The 21,429-nt window shown below is 40.6% G+C and overlaps 1 protein-coding gene and 1 pseudogene across 4 annotated transcripts in view; both read right to left on the reverse strand.

Moving 5' to 3' along the window:
* Ppp4r3b (protein phosphatase 4 regulatory subunit 3B) overlaps positions 1-20,813 on the reverse strand; it is a 58,111-nt gene extending 37,298 nt beyond the window's left edge. For 3 of the 4 annotated variants that reach the window (XM_037208916.1, XM_028891543.2, XM_028891541.2), the window contains exons 1-4: positions 20,378-20,813; positions 19,208-19,263; positions 6,392-6,490; positions 401-1,024 (exon numbers count right to left, since the gene is read on the reverse strand). In XM_037208916.1, the coding sequence (XP_037064811.1) occupies positions 401-1,024; positions 6,392-6,490; positions 19,208-19,263; positions 20,378-20,519 (921 nt within the window). In that variant the 5' untranslated portion in view covers positions 20,520-20,813. Of the gene's footprint in view, positions 1-400; positions 1,025-6,391; positions 6,491-19,207; positions 19,264-20,377 lie in introns of those variants that run through there. The other variant, XM_028891544.2, reaches the window with a different exon arrangement.
* LOC114708334 lies at positions 13,897-14,032 on the reverse strand (annotated as a pseudogene).
* Positions 20,814-21,429: the final 616 nt, after the last annotated feature.

Consider the following 21,429-nt stretch of genomic DNA (forward strand, 5'->3'; position numbering starts at 1 on the left):
CCCATTAGGAGTTATTCCCAGCTACATTGTCAATTCAAGGCCAGCCTGGGTTTCATGAGACCCAGCGCAGGGAGATGGCTCAGTGGGTAAAGGTACTTGCTGCTGAGCGTAAAGATCTAAGTTCAATCCTTGGAACCCACATTGGTAGAAGGGCAGAACCAACTCCTTCAAGCCGTCCTCTAACATGCCCACCCACACAGTACAGCACATATGCACATACAATACACAAACACAATAAATTTAATAAAAAAGCACTTTATAGTAAAAATCTTTTTAAAAAAAGACAGACATGCTATGTTTAATAGAACAATTAGCATAAACTAAGTAAGTCATTATTACCAGCTCAAGTTATTAAGAACATAATGCCTGAAAATAGAATTGTGAAAAATAATTTACTTACCTGCAACATGCTGACTATTTCAACTTTGTTGAAGAAAATAAAAGATGTAAGAGTAGAAAGGAAATTCTCTTCAAAAACAGATGGTGTAGGCAAAATGATGTCCTGAATGTACTGTACCCTGTAAGTCTGATGTATTTTTTGCCTTAGTTCTGAGTCTGTTATTGGTATAACTTCCTTAAACTTTGCAGTTTTGGTCAAGAATTCTCTATGCCTTTTTGGTTGGGCCAAAGCAGGGTCATATTCAAGGCATCCCACGACATCCATGATACACTCATCAGAAAACATTACCTCAAAAAGAGTTGCCTTATTTAGGAATAAGATTCCTCTAATAATCTCATACAGATGGTGTAAGCCTTCAGTGTTTTCTAGGTCCTCACAAGCTTGGAACAGCTGCAGTAGTTTTTTGATATAGCCTTCATTTTCCAAGGCCAGAGCCAGCTTTTCCCTACGGATAGGTGAGGAAAGAACTGAGGTAACTAAGTCAGCAATCTCTTCAAGTTTACTGAGTTCACATGTGGGCAGGTCAATAAGATGACTAGTTTCTGGCATTTCTTCAAATCGTTCTTCTTCTGATTCATCAATGAGGTCCTGTGTGACTTCTACTGATGGGTCCTTACCTTGAACCTAAAAACACCCAAGTACATCTGGTTATCTTAAAATACAAAATAGTTCAACACTCTGGAAATCAAATCACTGACCATCGAATTTAAGTAAAAGTACCATGAGCACCGAGCACAGTGGCTCACCTATAATCTCAGTGTTTGAGAGGTTGAGGCAGTACAATCAAGTACAATTCAAGGCCAGTCTAGTTAAGAAACGACATTCTCAGGACTGGGGCAGTGAAGTCAGTTGGCAAAGCACTTGCCATACAAGCCTGAGGACCTAAACTGGAGCCCCAGAAACCAACAAATGCAGGACATGCTGGTGGGCACACTTGTTCGTAATCCCGCTGTGGGGGAGAAGACAAGTGAAGAGGAGAAGTAACAACAGAGGGCAAAGGAATAACTAGATGACTAACGTAGTAAGGGAAATCCAATGATATGTCCCTCAAAGGCTAAGAACATCTGGCTCAATTATACCAGATGCCTGAAAGGATACTGACTCTTTACTTTTTAGTTTTATTTAGCATCATACTTTAATATTATTATACAACATTGGTACTGCTGACTCAACTTTTATGTATTAAATTCTGCAATACCGATAATCAAATATATTGGGAAATTACACTGAAGTTTCCTGAGGATGTAATGCAAACGAGAATGACTGGCCTAGGGAACATCTAGACCTGTCAGGCCCTGGCTAATCTCTCTGTTTCTTTCTTGAGACAGGGTCACTTTTTGTAGTCCTAACTGGTCTGGAACGTCTATGTAGACCAGGTTAGCCCTGCCTTCTCAGTGCTGGGATTAAAGTATGTGCTACCACTTCTGACCTACCAATACTTCTTTCCCTTTTTCTTTTCTTCTCTTTTTTTTTCTTTCCCTTTTTAAAGACAAGGTCTCACTGTACAACTCTGGCTGTCCTGTAACTTACTTACTTTGTAGACCAGGATGACCTTGAACTCAGAGATTCACCTGCCTCTGCCTCCTGAGTCCTGGGATTAAAGGTGTGTACCACCAAGTCCATGTTGAGTCAATTCTATGTTAAACCGCTATGTTTAAAAAACAAATCATTTTGGGTATGTGTTCCTGTCACAGTGCATACATGGAGGTCAGAGGACAACAGTTCCGTTCATCTACCATGTGGGGGGTCCCAGAGACTGAGATCAGGAAGGTCATCAGGAAAGTTCTCAACAGTTACTGTGAGGTACAGACTGTAGTAAATCGAGGAGGAAATAGTAACAGAATTAGTATAAAACAAACAAACAAAACCCCCAAATTTTATAGAAGAGTGTAGTTGTTTCTTTATATTTATTTATGATTATAATTAGTGGGTGTGGCCAGTGCCATGGTGTGTCTGTGGAGGTCAAAAAACAACTGTGTGGAGTTGGTTCCCTGCTTTCACCGTGGGTTCTGGGGATCAAACTTGGGTTATCATACTTACAGAGCAAATGCCATCGCACTGGCCCATGTTTTAATATGTCTATCCTATATTGGCTCCTTCAAATGTCTGGCATATTCACAATGATTCTACTGTTTTGTCATTTTAAGTATTATACTAAATGTAGATGCTTAGTCAGATCTGACCATTTAAAAATTTGCTTTGCAGGGCTGGAGAGATGGCTCAGTGGTTAAGAGCAGCGAGGATGCAGGTTTGATTCCCACATGATGTCTCATCACCATCTCTAAGTCTGTCTCCAGGGATCCAACACCCTCTTCTGGCCTCCCATGGCTCCACATGCCCATAGTGCACAGACGTACATGTAGGCAAAGCATCAACACACATAAAATCATTACAAAGAATTGTTTGACTTTTTCCTTGTGGGAAGGTACTGTGGAGGTCAGAGGACAACTTGTCCAAGTTGATTCTTTCCTTCTACCATGTGTTCTGGGGGAATCAAACTGAGGTTGTCAGACTTGGTGGCAAGCATCCTTACCCTCTGAGCCATCTCACTAGCCTTCAGGTCCTCAAATATGCTGATCACTCCAGTGGAAGAGCATCTTGGCTGAGGGATTGACCTACCCAAAGAAAGGTTTGTCCAGGTCCTGAGGGGCAACTCCTATACACCTGTATTATCCTATATCTTAAAGAGGTGACTTATTATGTGGGGACCTAGGGCTATGCGTTATTCCAGGCTGACAATGTGATTTACGGTGCGTTCCTTGGATTAGGAGGCATCCTTGACCTCTGGAGAAGCTGGAGTCTAAGGTCAGTCAACCTGATGTAACTTATCTCTAGTAAAACCTTGGACACAAATACTTGAGTAAGCTGCTCTGGTTGACAACACTTAACATGCTGCCTGCCATACACTTGGAAACCCAAGTATGGAACTCTCCTCAAACTTTTGCCCCATGTGCTTTTTCTGTTTGGCTTTAATCTGTGTGTGTTACTATAGTAGTAAAATGTAACTAGATAGAAAACATCTTTGTTGAGTTCTTTTGAATGTTTTCAATCAACTATTCTATCTAAAAGTGGTCTTGTGAACCTTCAGAACTATCTGAAAAGAAACAGTAAAAGACAATTTAGTAAACATTTCTAGGGCAGGGTCAGCAAAATAGCTCAGCAGGTAAAGGAACTTGCTGCTGAACCTACTGACCTGAGTTTGATCCCTGGGGCCAAGAGGGTGGAAGGAGAGAACTGCCACACTGTGCTCCTCCACACAAGCTCTGTGGTACATGTGCTCATACCATACACAAACACACAAGCAAATAAATGTAATACTTAAAAAATTTTTCTAGGACAAATATATGAAGTCTCAGGCATATATGTATGTATATTCCAAACCATATAGTAAACAGAAAGGGCTGAGATGATAAACAGGTATAATCTAATATGCTATTTACTGAAAAATATTACTATGCACAGCTATGTTACAGCAGATAGAAAAACCAACATTGCAATTCTTAAAAAGGTGTTAATCTTTCTAATTTTTGAAATTTATCATTTAAAAGTTACTTCCATATGCCATTAAAATATTCCAAACAGCTTCATAAATGTTTCCATATTTTTTTATAATTTAGTAAGTTTCACTCATGGATTAAAGTATAAATTAAGAGCAGAATAGCAAGTATTTACTGAAAATATATGAAAGGTTAACAATTCAGATAATTTTTAGTTCTTAAATTCTAATATATAGAGTTTTAATATGCTAAAAATACAGTTAGATTTTAAAGGAATACACAAGAGAGAAACAAAATAAAATTTATTTGCAGATTTAAAGACAGGAAAAACAGAAAGGCAAAATGACAGTGTAACAATTTCAATTTTACTCCATGTACACTTTGCATGAATACATGAAACACTCTATACTGGATTTTTGTATATCAGAGTTCTGCTATTTAATAATGTATATTAATAATGCTCAGTAACAAATATCATGTAAAAGAAACTGTCCATTTCCAGCTAAAAAATTTGCTGACTCATGTCAGGGCTACATGTCAGAGGGAATAGCAAGATTCATTTAAATTTTTCTTTGTGCTTTTAAGATAGGGACTCATGTATTCTATGCTAGCCTCAAATTCATTCATATAATATATATATATACACACACGTATAAATCTATCTATCTATTTACACACACACACACACAGACACACACACACTCACTCACTCTCCCTCCCTGTGATGACCACAAATTTTGATCCTTTCGTTTTCACCTTCTAAAAGCTGGGAAAATAGGTTTGCATCAATATGCCTGGCTACAATTTCTTGAAGTATGTGGCACAAATTAAAAACAGCCATATAAGAGCCAGGTGGTGGTGGCACATGTCTTTAATCTCAGCACTTGGGAGGCAGAGGCAGGCAAATCTCTGTGAGTTTGAGGCCAGTCTGGTCTACAGAGTGAGATCCAGAACAGCTAGGACTGTTACACAGAGAAAACCTGTCTTGAAAAAAATTAATAATAATAAAAAAAAAAAAAACCAAACCAAACCCCAAACCAAAAAAACCCAAAAAACAGAAAAGAAAACAACAACAACAAAAATGAAAACAAACCCTGCCCCCCAAAAAAACAAAAGCCACACAAAAATGATTATGGTCAGATTTACCAAAAAAATTATAAAATTTTAAGAATCACTAGAAGGACCTGGGTATGGTAGCTCATGCAGTTTGAGGCCGGCCTGGCCATTGAGTGAGACGTGTTAACAAACAGAATCATAGAGAAAACCTCAAGTAAGTGAGACCAATAATAGCCAAATAATAAAATCAACCTATTAGAAATAAAGACCTGGGGCTGGAGAGATGGCTCAGAGGTTAAGAGCACCGACTGCTCTTCAAGAGGTCCTGAGTTCAGTTCCCAGCAACCACATGGTGGCTCACAACCATCTGTAATGAGATCTGGCGCCCTCCTATGAATACATAAAAAATAAATAAATCTTTAAAAAAAAAAAGAAAGACCTGTACTAGGTAATCACTGAAACGGACCTGTCATTAAAAACAAAAAAGAAACAATCAATTTAAAATTCCAATTACTATGTATCACAGCTTAAAAAAAAAGCCTAAAAAGAGAAGACATGAGAAGTCATGAGTGGTGCAATGTGGCATCATAGGAAAAGAAAGTGGACATTAAGAAACAGCTGCGATCAAAACAGATCATGAGTTTTAGTTAATAATAATATTTAACACTAATTTATTAACTGCAACTAATACTCTATATTAACAGGAGATGGTCATCTCGCTGCATTATGTGCAGCTGAGTGCAGGGGTTGTCTGGGAGGGAGTTTTACAGTTACTCTACATTACTGAGCACATTCCTCATGCCCCAATCTCTGTTCTGAGACACGGCCTCATATGGCTTAGGCTGGCCTCAAACTTACTATGAAGCTGAGGATAATCTTAGACTTCCGATCCTCTTGCTTTTACCTCCTGATTTATGGGATTACAGGTGCTCACCACCATGCTAGGATTACCAAGCTGGGGCTGGACCCAAGGTGTCCTGTGTGTTAGGGAAGCACTCTCTAACAACTGAGTTACATTCACATAAAAAAAAAAAAAGCTTAAAAATTATGATAATGTTGTTGTTGCTCCTAATTTAAAGTGAAATAATCAGATGCAATAAATAAAAAAAAAAATCTAAGACTGAGGATCAGGTCAGTAGCAGAGCACTTCCTTTGTTTTATTTTTTTTCAAGACAGGGTTCTCTGTCTAGCCCTGGCTTTCTTGGAACTGGCTTTGTAGACCAAGCTGTCCTCAAATTATCCGTTTGCCTCTGCCTCTCTAGTGCTAGGATTAAAGGTGGCAAAACATTTATTTAGTATGAATTAGGAGCTGGGTCATATTCCCCAGCACCAGAAAAATGTTTCCCATAGTTTAACACATACTCCTTAAGTGGAAAAAAAAAAAAATGAACAATGTGTATAATCTTATTTATAAAAGACATATAAAAAGAAACCTTACTTGACAAATTTTTTCCCAGATCTCATCACAGCCAGCTTTTTCTTGAAAACTTAGAGCCAGATCATAATTTTCAGCTTCTGACCAAACAATTAATGTATCCTGTTTAAAAAAAAAAAAAGATTTCTCATTACCACACTAGAAAAGATATATCTATAAAATAGAAACAAAATTCAAGAGAACTGGCAGTTAAAATACATTCAAGCGACAGCACATCTATAAAGTATTCTGCTACACCTTTAAAGTTTCGTACTATTATCTCAATGGAAGAGAAACTTTGGTATCATATATGCCGGGGAGTGGTGGCGGTGCAAGCCTTTAATCCCAGCACTCGGGAGGCAGAGCCAAGGCGGATTTCTGTGAGTTAGAGGCCAGCCTGGTCTACAGAGCGAGACCCAGGACAGGCACCAAAACAACACAGAGAGACCCTGTCTCCAAACAAACAAAGACACTGAGCAATTTCTAAATAAGCTAAAATAGGTTACGAGGCTCTAGCTAACCTTTCTTAGGCAAGATTGTAGACTTTCCAATCATCTACTTTCTGCTGTCCAGAAGAAGTCAGCCATTCTATTCACTAACAACCTACATGCCGACCCTTTCTTTTTAACTGGTTGTTAAATGATTAAAAGCATGCAAATACCTTCAGACAAATTTAGGTTTAATCCTATTTTGTCATATATATAAATGCTTATTTTTGCCGGGTGGTGGTGGTGGTGGTGGTGTGGTGGTGGTGGTGGTGGTGGTGGTGGTGGTGGTGGTGTACACCTTTAATCCCAGCACTCGGGAGGCAGAGCCAGGCAGATCTCTGTGAGTTCCAGGCCAGCCTGGTCTACAGAGGGAGCTCCAGGACAAGCACCAAAGCTACATAGAGAAACCGTCTTGAGAAAAAAAAAAAAAAAAAAACAAAACAAAAAAAAAAAAAAAAAAAGAAAAGAAAAAAAGAAAAAAAAAAGAAATTTACTTTTGTTTTATGTGTTGAATGTTTGCATGTGTGGTGCTTTGAATGGTAAATGTGCCCCACAGCCTCTGACACTTGAATACTTGGTGTCCAGTTGGAAGTATTTGGGAAAGCTTAGGAGTATGGCCTTTTTGGCATTAGGATGTGGGCTTTAAGAGTTCCAACATCTGTACCAGTTCCAGTTTGTTCCTGTTTCCTGTTTGTGGTTCAAGATGTGAGCCCTGAGGTCCCAGCTGTTCCTGTTGCCATGCTTCCTCACTCGAACAGTGATAGACTCTCATGGACTCTGGAAGTGTAAGTCCAAACAAACCCTTCTGTAAGTTTGCTTTGGAAATAGTGTTTTGTCACAAAAACAGAAAAGCAACAGATACGTATGCTGGTACCAGGGAATGAACTGCTGCTATGAAGAACCTAACCATGTGACTACATTTTTCCGAAGAATACGGAAGACTCTGAGGGGCTGGACTAGAAAAATAGTTGACACGGTAAGCAGAGCTTTACGGACCTTCCCAGTAGGAGACTGAAAGTGTAGTGCTGAGAGCAATGTGGGCTGTGGAGGCCTGGCCCAGAGGTTTCAGAGAGGAACAATATTAACTGGCTAGAGACCAGTTCTGTGATATTTTGGCAGTGTGTAGCTGCTTTATGTCCTTGTCCTGAGAACATGCCTGAGATTAAATTAAAAAGGAACGGCAGGTGGTGTGGCACACACCTTTTATCCCAGCACTCAAGAGACCAGGTCTGGTCTACAGAGCTAGTTCCAGGATAACCAAGGCTACAAAAAGAAATCCTGTCTCTAAAACAACCCCCTCCCCAAAACAAACAAACGAATGAATAAATAAAAGGTAATGGACTAATTCCTTTTCCTGAGATTTCAAGACAGCCTAATACTAATACTGACTCTGTTTCATGTTTATCAGTAACACTCTTAAGCAGGAATGCAATGAAAAAGAGTTAAGTAGGGTAAAAAGATTTACAGAACGTAGAGTTTGAAAACAAAAAGAACACTAGGAAACTTAATGTTATACCCAAGGCTTCTGCAAAAAGAAATGAGAAGCTTAAGGAGACGCTTGAGCTGTACTGGACAGGGTACTGTCTTAGTTACTTTCCTTATTGCTGTGAAGAGACACCATGACCAAGGCAACTTATAAAAGAAAGCATTTAATTTGGCATTCATGGTTCCAGAGGACAGTAGAGTTTACGGTCATTACGGGGGTAGGGGGGAGCATGGCAGCAGGCAGGCAGGAAGGCATAGTGTTGGAGCAGTAGCTCCATAAGCATCCATAAGCATGGCACAGAAAGAAAGCTAATGAGAATGAGGTAGGCTTTTGAAACCAAACATTCAAACACATGCACCCATGGGGATCATTCTCATTCAAACTACCATAGGTGCCACTGAGGCAAGATCCCACCCAGCTAAATGTCAAACTTGTAAAAGAGATCACAAGGTGGTTTTCTGCTGCTGCTGTGGTTTAAGTCCTATAAACAACAACAAACAAAAGCTTCTACAGATATGATTCCAGGAGGCCAAAGTTCATCTCAAGTTGGTGGCTGAACTTGGCAGTGTCAAGTACATGATGCTGGCTTTAGAGTCATGAAGGACACAGAGAAATTGGAGCCATAGAACCTTCGGTGGTTTCAGAGGGCCTCTGAGTGTGGTAGGGGATTTCCTTCACGGAACCCGAGAGGTCACTGCATGAAACTGTGCAAGTGCAGCCCTACTTGAATTAGAGATCCCCAAATGTTGAGACATCAGAATATCTGCCAAGGAAAGCTGCACACAGAGTGGAACCAGCTCAAGGGACAGGCAGGGAGCAGAGGAGGAGGAGTGGAGCCACTACCAGACAATTTGGAATTTGCCTTACTGGGTTTCTTTGCTTTGGTCCAGCATTTTCTACGCTCTCATTCCTCCCTATGCCATTATATGCTGAAAATATGTCATTTGCTTTTTGATTTTATAGGGAATTGCAGTTAAGTTATTGCTTTGAGTCTCAGAAGAGACTTTTAACTTTTACAGTGTTAAGACTGTAAAAGACTAGGGACTTTTAAGTTGGACTACACGCATTTTGCATTATGGTATGGCCGAGACTCTGAGTACCAGGGAGCAGAATATGGTGGTACGTCCCTCATACACTCTGTCATTTGAATATTTGGTTCCTGTTGGTACTGTATGGGGAGGCTTAGGAAGCGTGGCCCATCAGCAGTTTTCAGAAAGAATAACCTGATTTATTTATTTATTATTCATAGAGTATCCTCAATTGTGCCCTTAATTTTAAAAGGTTTTCAAACTCTGTAATTATTTCTAAGATTTAGATTTAATTAAAATACACACATATACACGTCAAACATTAAATTCACTACGTAATAATCTAATAAAACAAACGAACAGGGTTGTTTTGATACAAAGTAAATTTTTGTTTTAAAAACATAGGTGAAACCAACAAGGCTTTGATCTCAGCACTTGGGAGGCAGAAGCAGGTGGATCTTTGAGGTTGACGCCAGCCTGGTTTACATAGTGAATTCCAGGCCAGTCAGGATTACATAGTGAGACCCTGTAACACTAATTAATTAATTATTTATTTCAGTAATTAATTAAATTAAAAAAATGAGAAATGGGGCTGGAGATGTAGCTCATCTGACAGAATGTGTCTAGCATGCATGAAGCCCTGGATTTGACACCCCCCCCAACCAAACTGTCCTAGTCATTTTTCTGTTAGTATAATAAACTACATGACTGAAACAACTGGAAGAGGAGTTTATTCATTTTCATCATTGAGGGAAGCCAAAAAGCCAAAACAGAAATGCATGGCAGTAATCTGAAGGTAAGAACAGAAACAGAGATAATGGAGGAAAGCTGCTTATTGGCTTGCTCAGTTTATCTGCCTACATCTGCCATGGAATGGCAATGCTTACAGTGAGCTGGGCCCTTCTCCATTAATCAGTAATCAAGAAAATGCTCCACGACATGCCCACCAAGCAACTGATGGAATCAATTTTCCCTTTTCTTTTAAATTTATTTATTTATTTTACATCCCAACTCCAGTTTCCTTTCCTTCTCCCCACACCCCCGATCCACTCCTCCTCCCTTTTCCTTCAGAAAAGGGCAGGCCTCCCATGGATAGCAACAAAACATGGCACATCAAATTGCAGTAAGACTAAGCACCTCCCCTTGTATTAAGGCTGGGAAAGGTAAACCCCAATATGAGGGAGGAATAGGGTCCCAAAAGACAGCAAAACAGTTAGACAGAGAGACACCCCTGCTCCCATTGTTAAAAGTCCCACAAGAAGACCAAGCTACACACATAATGCAGAGGGCCTACGTCAGTCTGGAATCAATTTTTCAATCAAGGTTCCTTCTTCCCAAGTGACTCTAGTTTGTGCCAAGCTGGCAAAAACTAACCAGCACACACATAAGCTGGGTGTGCCTGCAATCCCAGCTAGCATTTTGGAAATCTTTGCTCTACCCTTTTCTTGATTATATACCTTAAAAAGGAAATTTGCCATCAAAATTATTTCAAATTTTATGAGGTGCTTCAGTTGCTTATACCATCTACAGATGTGCTTTCAAACCCTTTTTAAAAACTAGTAGAAGGGAGATGTGTAGAGAGATGGTTCAGCAGTTAAGAGCACTTGTTGCTATTGCATAAGACCAGAGTTTGGTTCCCAGCACTCATATGGCATAGCTTGTAAGTGCCTGTAACTCCAACCATAGGGGAGTTACACTCTCTTCAGTCTTCTGCAATACCTGCACCCATGCATACACATACATTCACACACACACACACACATACACACACACACACACCCCAATCCTAAGGGGCGTGTGGGGGCAGGTAATAAAGAAAGTTCTAAAGATAAAGGGAGAGCAACTATAGTCAGATCCATTTAATGCATCTGGGCACCCACTCAGGTTCTCCATCTTCCCCTTAGTCCAAATCATCTTAACAACCCATTTGAAGATTCATGAATAACAGTCTCCAAAACATGGATTATGTCTTAATTTACTAATATCTTATATACAAGCTGAGTGTGGTGGTGTACACCTTTAAGGAGGCAGAGGCAGGTGGATCTCTGTGACTTCAAGGACAGCCAGGTCTATATGAGTTCTAGGCCAACTAGGACTACATCCTTAGACCCTGTTTCAAAGCAACAATTACTTCATACAACACACATACAAAAGAAACAAAAGGATTATATGAAGATGAAATAAGCAAAATGTTCAATGTTTGAATGGTAAACCATTTACTATTAACCATCAGTATTTTTAGAGCATAGTAACCCTGCAAATAGTAGAAAATTATTATTATTATTATTATTATTATTATTATTATTATTATTATTAAGACAGGGTTTCTCTGTGTAGAAACCCTGGCTGTCCTGGAACAAAATCTGTAGATCAGGCTCTCCTTGAATTGAGAGATCCAATTGCCTGCCTCCTGAGAGCTGGGATTAAAGGTGTGCACCAACTTTGCCTGGCTAAAATATTTTTTAATACCTAAAAATTTTGTGGAGTCCTAACTTCTTGTCACAGCATCATAGTTCCCAGTTTGTCACACTGCTGACTGCTAACAATAGGAGTCTAAATGTAAGTTTGACCATTATCTTCATTTCTATTTATATTGTTTTCAACTTTTGTACTTGATCTGTTTTGTTAGGGTTAAGTAGCTAGGCAACAATAACTGACAGTATGAGAAAAGACTTCTCACAGAAATGTTACTTTTCACTCAGAGGGTCACATAGCTTTTGGGACTCAACCACTGACTTACTAGACATCAACTATCATTTCCTTTTGAGAAAACCAATAAAGAGGCAGGTTTCTTTTAAAACCTCATGTAGAGCAAGAGAGATGGTTTTGTGGCTAAGAGCATAGACCTGAGTTTGGTGCCCACCACCTAAGTTGGGCAGCTCACAACCACATGTAACTCCAGCTCCAGAGGGATTCCATACTTCTGACCTCTGATCGATCACCTGCACTCATGTGCACATGCCCTTGCCTGCCTCCCACCCCCAGTTAAAAATAAACAAATAAATCTTTAAACTCTCATGCTTCATACTAAATATTCCATTTTGGATTACCACTACAACTACAGAATAAAATCCAAATTGGTTATGCAGGTATCTAAGGCTCAAATCATTCTGACTCTGACTTCCTAAAAAATATGCGCGGGTAAAACAACAAAACCTGAATTAAAGTAATTGAGTGCCCTTACATCATCAATTTCTTTCCTTTCCTTTTCTTGGTTTTTGCTTTTGTTCTTATTGAGAGACAGGGGTTTGTGTGGCTCTGGATGGCCTGAAGCTCAGTAGGTAGACCAGGCTGGTCTCAACACACCTTTGCATGCCATTTGCCTTTGCTTTCCAAGTGCTGGAAGTAAAGTTGTCGACTGCCACAACAATCTGTAAGAAAACTTTTTTTTTTTTGGTTTTTCGAGACAGGGTTTCTCTGTGTAGCTTTGCACCTTTCCTGGAACTCACTTGGTAGCCCACGCTGGCCTCGAACTCACAGAGATCCACCTGCCTCTGCCTCCCGAGTGCTGGGATTAAAGGCGTGCGCCACCACCGCCCGGCAAAAACTTTTTTATACACTCAGTACTCTATTCCCCACATAACTAACTTTGAAGCCAACACTCTAAATTTTTTGAACTATTATGTTTTGTTTTTGTTTTTGTTTTTCTTCAATTAAAGCAACTACAACAACTGGGCCTGTTGGCACATACCTGTAACTACAGTTACTGAGGAGTAGGAGGCAGGATAATTGCAAGGTAAAGGTCTGCCTGGGTTCCACAATGAGTTTAAAGTCAGTCCTGGAAACTTAGCAAGTCTCTGTCCCAAAGCTAAAAGCTAAAAATGGATTTGAGATATCATTCAAAGGTAAAGCTTTTGCCTAGCACGTGTGATGCTTAATCAACTCAAAGAAATAACAAAAATACCTGGCCAGGGTGCAACTCAATAGCACAGAACTGGCTTAACCTGTATGAGACCCTGGACTTGATTCCTCAGCACTGCAAAAATTATTACAGTCCTTTTCTTCTTATTATCTGGGCCTAATCCTTCACCAGCTCTTTCAACTCTAACTTTAAAATCCACTTAGGAAAACTATCCTTTCAGGTATAATTTCTATAATTTGTCCTGAGCCATTTCTCCATGTAGGGCATTGACTTCTTTGAGTGGGATTATTCAAGGCCATCTACCCAGTGGAAAAGATTGTGCTAATCTTTGTACATAAAAGTAAAAACCTTTAAGATCTTAAAACAAAAACAAAAACAAAAAACCTTTTAGGGGTTAGAGATGTTACACTGGCTGCTCTTCCAGAGGACCCCGGTTCAATTTCCAGCACCCACATGGCCCTCTTCTGGCCTCCGCAGGTGCAGGCAAAACACACACATAAAATAAATAAATTTGTTTAAACTCATCTGTCTCTTTCAACATCTCCGAGTCCCCTTAATCAACTGTCTGCTTGGACTACAGCATGATCCCAACCCCAAATATTCTTTCATTTATCTGAAGACTGATATAATGTATTTTGGATCATTTTTTTGTTAGTTTGTTTCAGGCAAGAGTACAAATCAAGTCCCCTTTATCACATTTGGGGAAACTGCAGGGGTCAGCACATTTGGAGTGCAATGGATAAACCTCATCCTGAGAAAACCACCTTTGTGATCATGGTATCGCCCCTGCCAGGTAATCTGAAAATTCTTCCAAGGACCGGGAAGTAGGTCAATGGCAGAGTGATTACTTAGCACTGGATTTGACACCCCACCCCCCAACACACACACCACAAACAGAACCAAAACCAAGCCACTTCAAAAATTTTCAAACTTAATTTAAAAAACAAAACAACCCTAAAGAAGATTAGGAGCAGCCTGTAAACAACAGCCTACTAATTACTGGGCCAATGAATACTGTGGGCAGTTCAACAAAGCTGACTTAAGCTTTGTTCATAATTTCTTTCTACCAAGGGGGTGGTCCCTTGCTGGAGCAAAAAGTTCATTTTATGATTCTTAGAGAGGATCTGCTTTACTAACTCAAACCCTACCACTAGCTCCAGATGCTTAATATTAAGACTTCATTTACAATATATACACGAAGATAAAAATCAATAAGTGAAATAAATAAGACTTCATTTATTTCACTTGCTTTAAAGTCCAAGTTTAAAAAAACAAAACAAAAAGGCCCAGAACAGCACACAGAATGCTGTCATGTGTGCCTACACAAGGGAGAGTATGCCTACACAGTCTGTTTACATATGCATCACTGGAAGACGATGGACTATAAGAAAATGGGAAGGTGATTGGCATGGTGGCTCATACATTTAATCCCAGCACTTGAGAGACAGAGGCAGACAGACCTATCTCTACGAGTTTGAGGCCAGCTCAGTCTACACAGTGAGCTCCAGGACAGCCAAGGCTACAGAGTGAGACCCTATTTCAAAAACCAACCAACCAATAACAAAAACAAAGAAAGAAAATGGTAATGACTGTTAGCAATACAAACCATATGGACTAGAGGTAGGAGAGACTTCAAACACTCATTTTTAATTACCCATGTCAACACACTGCACATAAAAAAGATTTATTTAATTACCAAGCCTCACACTAAAAGAGGAATGCAAGCCTGCTCAATGTCTCACTTTCTGGAAAGAACCCTCACTTTCTGGCCCAAAACACCAAATAATAATAAAAACACAAAACAGTCAGCAGGCAGTGGCCTGATTTCTTTTTTTTGATGGCCAATCCTTCACCACGTCCTCTAGTAGTCCCTTGAAAACATACCAGAGTTCTGCTTCAAGTCTATTTACCAGATTTTCATTTCTTGAATCACAATTACTCCAAAAGGTTTTCCCACCCAAAGCTTTTTTGTCCCACCATGCTCCTCTCATTATTACTCATGTTGCTGTCACACTGGTTTCCTTAAACACAGTATCACTTTCATCATTTTAGGTCTCCAATAAGAATTGATAATGGCCCACTCTTGCTTGGTACACCAAACTCTCAAATAAAAAACAAACAAACAAAAACTTCTGTGAATAGACTGCAATTCAAGCAGGTATATTATTGATTTCAGCGACTACCATCTCTACCAAGAATGAAGTTCTTATAGATTCCAGCCTCTAACACTTTCTCCTGTCTCTAATTTTCTACTGCCCACACCTGTGGAATACAAGTTTGCTGTTTATAGTATTTCGTGTTGTAATATACCTGTTTCACATGCATTTTCACTGAGGTCTAGGCTAAAAAATGTATTAGGTATCTTATTATTCTATTGTTTCACCAGGGTGAGGACTAATCTTTTAGACTCATGAGCACAAAACTATGTTAAATATGCATTTATATAGGAATACTATGATAGCCGGGCAGTGGTGGCGCACGCCTTTAATCCCAGCACTCGGGAGGCAGAGGCAGGCGGATCTCTGTGAGTTCGAGGCCAGCCTGGTCTACATAGTGAGTTCCAGGAAAGGCGCAAAGCTACACACAGAAACCCTGTCTCGAAAAACAAAAAAACAAACAAACAAAAAAAGGAATACTATAATATGTTGACTTCTGATTTCGTCAAGATCAGCAGGATTGATTTTAAGTAACTAAACTCTGAAACATGTATCAGACACTTTGTTTCACGCTGTACTGCATAAACATTTTCTTTTCTTCCTAGTGTGTCAGTGTATTAAGGAAACACATCTCCTTTCCGTCTCTCCCCTTTTCAGTATTAGACAGGGTAGGAAATACTGTGAGTCACTGACAGCCTTCAGCTCTTCAGTTATCTGACAACGACTTATTCTAACACATTTTAAGCAAGCCCATTAATCCAGAACTTTGCTTTTGGGAAAGGGAAACCAATGTATTCTGAGCAAACAATTAAGCAGTTCGATAATTTTAGGACTGTAACTGTGAATATTAAATAATTATCTGAATTTATTCAACATATTTTAATATAGAAAAATATTCTATAAACAAGCCATTTGCTCATGTTTTTAATTAAAAACCCAGCTATGAATAACATTTTTTTTTTAAATTTTGGCAGCTTTCTAGAATAATCTTTAAAATCTCAAATGTTGATAATGTGATAATTCTAGTAAACATAAAAATAATGGTGTATTAAAATTCCAACTCGTGTAACCTGATAAAAAGTGCAACCTGAGCAAGACTTTGGTTAAAATAGGAAAAAACTGCACGTATTACAAAGAAACTAAATTTAACTCCAAATGGCTCTATGACTTCCACTAGAAAGGTCCTCCCAATTTAAAAAAGATTAAAGAAAATAAAACAGGTGACTCCATTTACATGTTTTCACTCCTGTATTCACACAATGCTTTTCCATATTCCTTTCATTACCAAAGAATTCTCTTATAACTCTTAGAGTGATGTATGTGTGTGCATGTAGGGGATGTATATGAAAGTGTCATAAAGATATGCAGCCTTGAACTACATTACTTAAATGTGACTGGTTAGAGAACATTTTCAGATGCCATAAATCTTTAAAATTTATTTTCTCCAATACTTTGCATTACTTAAGTGTATTAAAAAAATCCAATTTATCAGGAACTGGTTTTCTAGATAGTAACATTATACATGAAAGTATGCTTCAAAATTCTTAAGTATTAAAAGAACCATTGCCCATTTTTTAAGTGATAGAGAACTGTTTTATAAATATGACCTCTTCTTTTTCTTTTTTTCCTCTTGGAGACAAGGTTTCTCTGTGTATAGTTTTGGAGCCTGTCCTGGATCTTGCTCTATAGACCAGGCTGGCCTTGAACTCACAGAGATCCTCCTGGCTCTGCCTCCTGAGTGCTGGGATTAAAGGCGTGCATCACCGCCATCTGGCTAATATGATCTTTTCAATAGTAATAGTAGCTAAAAGATCACTTACACAAGTTAAGAATTGTTATTACAACTAAATGTGTAGGGAACTGCTCATGACTTAGGAGTCACACTTAGCAATGTCCTAATCATTTTATATTCATATAGGTAGGGAAAGAAAGATGGCAAAATGTTAGTATTTCTCCACCAACAAGCAAAAGCTCACAAAACTCCATGCAAACACAGATAACTATCAGCCTAGTTGAGTTAGAAATCACATTTGTTTAAATTTCCTTAAACATATCTAAGATACAGAGAAACATTCAAATATTCAAGACAAATGTTTTAATTGAATTATTCACCAAAAGACAGACACATATAAAAATTGTCTAAGAGGAAAAAAAGCTACCAGTTGAATACTAAAATATTTCAAGGAAATAAGAATGTACTGCATGCATAATTATTTACATTAAAATTTTTAAGATTAGTAAGCTTTGCAATAAATGTGATTTTATTTCTTATGTGAAGTGTTTATAGCATCCAAATTTTCATAGACCTTGAAGGTAGACTTGATGCTGTAATTATAAACCTAAAATAATTTCTCTTTTCCTTACAAAGTCTGTCATTGTGACTTTACATACCGCACGCATGCAAGCATGTGCGCGCACCCACACAGAGAGGAAATAATCCAAATGTCTCGTTGATATATATCAATTCATCAGAATATAATACAGCATTTTTAAAATCTACCTACAATAACACAAATCTTCCAAAAAGCGTGAAAATACAAATTTCAGAATACATGTAGAAGTATGGTATCAATAGTGTAAATTTAAGAACACACAAAAGACATACGCAGGAAAGGTATAAAAGCATGTATGGAAAGAATACACAGTAATTTTAGTACAGAGTTACCACAGGGGGAATAGAGAATGGATAAAATGAGATAGATACAAAGCAGATTTTTTTACCTCTACTCATATTAAACATTACAAAAAGACTGAAAATGATATAATATGTTAATAATGGTAAATCTGATGGTGCTACAACAGAGCCCATTATATTATTCTCTACACTATTCAATTTTGATAATATTTCATAATGAAAATGAAAACATTCACAAATAAAGAATGACTCAGTGCTATCTCCATGTTAACTAATTAGGAAAACTAATACAACACAGATTTCCTTTTCCAAAGTGATAAATAATATTAAGAGAAAATGTTAATTACCAGTATATTTATAGAGTATCAATTGATTTTATTAAAAAATACACATACAATTAAAGCAGAACTTAAACGCTACTTTAAAAAAAAAAAAAAACCTTAATAGGCTCCAATTTCACACCACACACAGGCTTTCCTTGCTTTAAAAGTATCCCCCTTTGATTTTGGTTTTTCTTTTTCTTTTATGTGCATTGGTGTTTTCCCTGCATATCTATCTGTCTGTGCAAGGGTGTCAGGTCCCCCCGGAACTGGAGTTATAGACAGGTGTGAGCTGCCATGTGGGTGCTGGGAATTGAACCTGGGTCCTCTGGAAGAGCAGTCAGTGCTCTTAACCGCTGAGCCATCTCTCCAGCTCGGTTTTTCTATGTAGCCCTGGCTGTCCTGGAACTTGCTTTGTAGACCAGGCTGTTTTCGAATTCAGAGATCTACCTGCCTCTGCCTCCCAAGTGGTGGGTTTAAAGGTATGCCCTACCACGGTTGAATTTTTTTCTTAATGGTGGTAACTGAGGAGTTTGAGCATTCTTTTAAGCCATTTCTTTCAAATGTGATTCAGAACAAATAGTTCAGTGCAGAGCATATAGCAGAGACTTGGCTTACTTTAAACAAGACCAAAGAATACATTGTTTTCTAATACAAACAGTGGCTAAACTAAAAAACAATTTAAACTGCCAATATAAAAACTACTTTTCAGTCTTAAACCCTACCAACCTGAAAGGTGAACACATGTGGTCTCTAACTTTAGTCACCAGGCTTTTTTCCTCATATGGAAACTATTCCCATCTCTGTCACATTACTTCAGGATGACAGATTCAGTCTTTCAATTTAAAGATTAACAACTACTTGCCTGCTGTTTCTGATATGCAGTATTTGGATTTATCTTTGACTCCAAGAGTAGAGATCCTGAAAGAGTTTAAGAAAGAAAAAAAGGATGTAAGTCTCAAATTATAAATAAAGCCTTCATCAATAGCTAGCACACATCTTACAAATGTTTCACGTCTTCTCACTAGCTGAACATCTGAAGCTATAAAATGTATTTTAATGTATATTTTCTCCACAGATCTAGGCTACATATTTACCATCTCCATGTCTTTAGAGGAAAAAATTATGTGAAACCAATATTCAGACTATGAGAACACTAAAATAAAACTTTTAGGGTCTAATGGACCATTTGGGCCTAAGAGACCATTTGAAGACTAACTTTAACAAAAGCTGTTTCATTGCGTTTCCTGTCTAACACAACAAATTACAAGGACCTTGAAGAGACTTACTATACAAATTACACTTATCCTTCTCCTATGACAATGAACAACATCAAAAAAACCCCTCATAATGTAGAAATAAATGCCTTTGACTAATAAAGGGACTCTGCATTGGTACAACATTGCCGAAAATAAATCTAAGATTGTTATTCTATTACCTACATATATCAGTTGCTCCAATTGGGTAGTTCTTGAGTACAGGCAATAGCTGTTGCAGTTATGGCTGTCAGTTTTTAATATTAAAATGCTTTCTATGAATTCTGCAATCAACATATACAACTTCAAAGTCTGCTTTGGTTTTCTAACTTGCTGAGACCGTGGAACCCTTTACAGAAGAGTGGAACTTTTCCCACTCTTCTATAAAGGCAACCTGGAGGGATCAAAAAGTAAAGACGTATGTGCCCGTGTCTGTATCGTGGCAACCGTCTGCTCCAAGAAACAGTCCGTTTCAGTTTTCCTCAGTTCTTGTCGACTGCAGCATCTGAAACCTGTTTCTGAGGCACTCGGAACAGGTCCACTACCCTTTTATACCAGACACAAACGAGACCCTACGTAAGGAGGGGAGCGGGTGTCATCCCACGGGCGGGATGCCTATCTGGTCCCCTGCCGACTTCCACTCTAGACCTCACCCAGCAGGCAGGGGCGGAGGCGGAGGCACCGGCGTCCTCGTCTGCCGGGCCGCCGCCGGGCCCAGGTTTGTTTTTACCGTGGAGGGCAGGCTCCGGGCGGCGCCGAGGGCTCCCTCCGGTCCTTACCGTCCGACTCGGCGCGCACCAGCAGCGACATCCCCTTGAGCTCCTCGACGTAGGTGGAGGCGACGTGCCCGGTGCCGCGGTCGTCCCACTGCCGGTCTTCGTTCAGGGTGTAGACCTTCACCCGCCGCCGTGTGTCCGACATGGTGGCGCTGGCCGCGCCCGGGCCGCCGCCTCCTCGCTCCCTCGCCGGTGCCCCTCACTCCTGAGAGCCGGCGGCGGCGGCGGCGGCTCCGGAGAGGCCCGACTTCACCATGGCTCCCGGGGCCTAGCCGCGAGGGGTGACGAGCGCCATCGGGAGCCCTGCGCTCGTGCCCTCCGCTCCGCTCCTCCGCCCGTGCGCACAGCCTCCGTGCCTCCCCGGTGCCCGCAGAGCTCGCTCGCCGCCGCCGCCGCCGCGGTAACCACTACAGACCCGCCATCTTGTAACCCGACTCTCCCTGCCTTTCTCTTCCTCTTCCAGCAGGTTCGCCGGGCTGTCCCGGCAGGGGCTACGGTGGCCGACGAGCCCGCGGCACGGCACCCCTCGCTCCGGCACACTTCCGGGAAGCCAGACCCGGCGCTCTCGCGAGGACCACGTGACGGTGGCGAGAAGGCCCAGGAGGGACTTCCTCCTCTTCCGGCCCGGCCCCTGGCTCGGGGATCTCGCGGGGCGGGCGGTTCTCGCGAGGCCTCTGCCCGCGACGCGGGACGGCGTCTGGAGCGGGGGCGCCGCCGGCGTGCTCCCGGGGGCCCGCGGGGGCGGCGGGCGCGCGCTCCGGGCGGGCGCCGAGGGAAGGGCAGAGGCGGGCTGAGGAGTCGGGAGGCCGGGGGCGGCCCGTCACCACACGCGTGGCCGCGTCCCGGGGCCGCCGTGAGCAGCAGGCGGCTGCGGCGCCGCACGGAAGCGCCCCGCCGCCGGCCACTGAGAGGCTGCGTTTGCGCGTCAGGAAGCTGCGGGGCTGGAGGCGAGGCGGGCGCTCGGCCGGCGTGCTGAAGGTTGCGGGTCCTCAGTGGGGCCGACGCTCGCGGCTCACCGTGAGGCCCAGGCCGCCCCTCCGTCCTCGACACGGTGC

The sequence above is a fragment of the Peromyscus leucopus genome, chromosome 10 (assembly GCF_004664715.2).
Source record: "Peromyscus leucopus breed LL Stock chromosome 10, UCI_PerLeu_2.1, whole genome shotgun sequence".
NCBI classification, from domain to species: Eukaryota; Metazoa; Chordata; class Mammalia; order Rodentia; family Cricetidae; genus Peromyscus; species Peromyscus leucopus.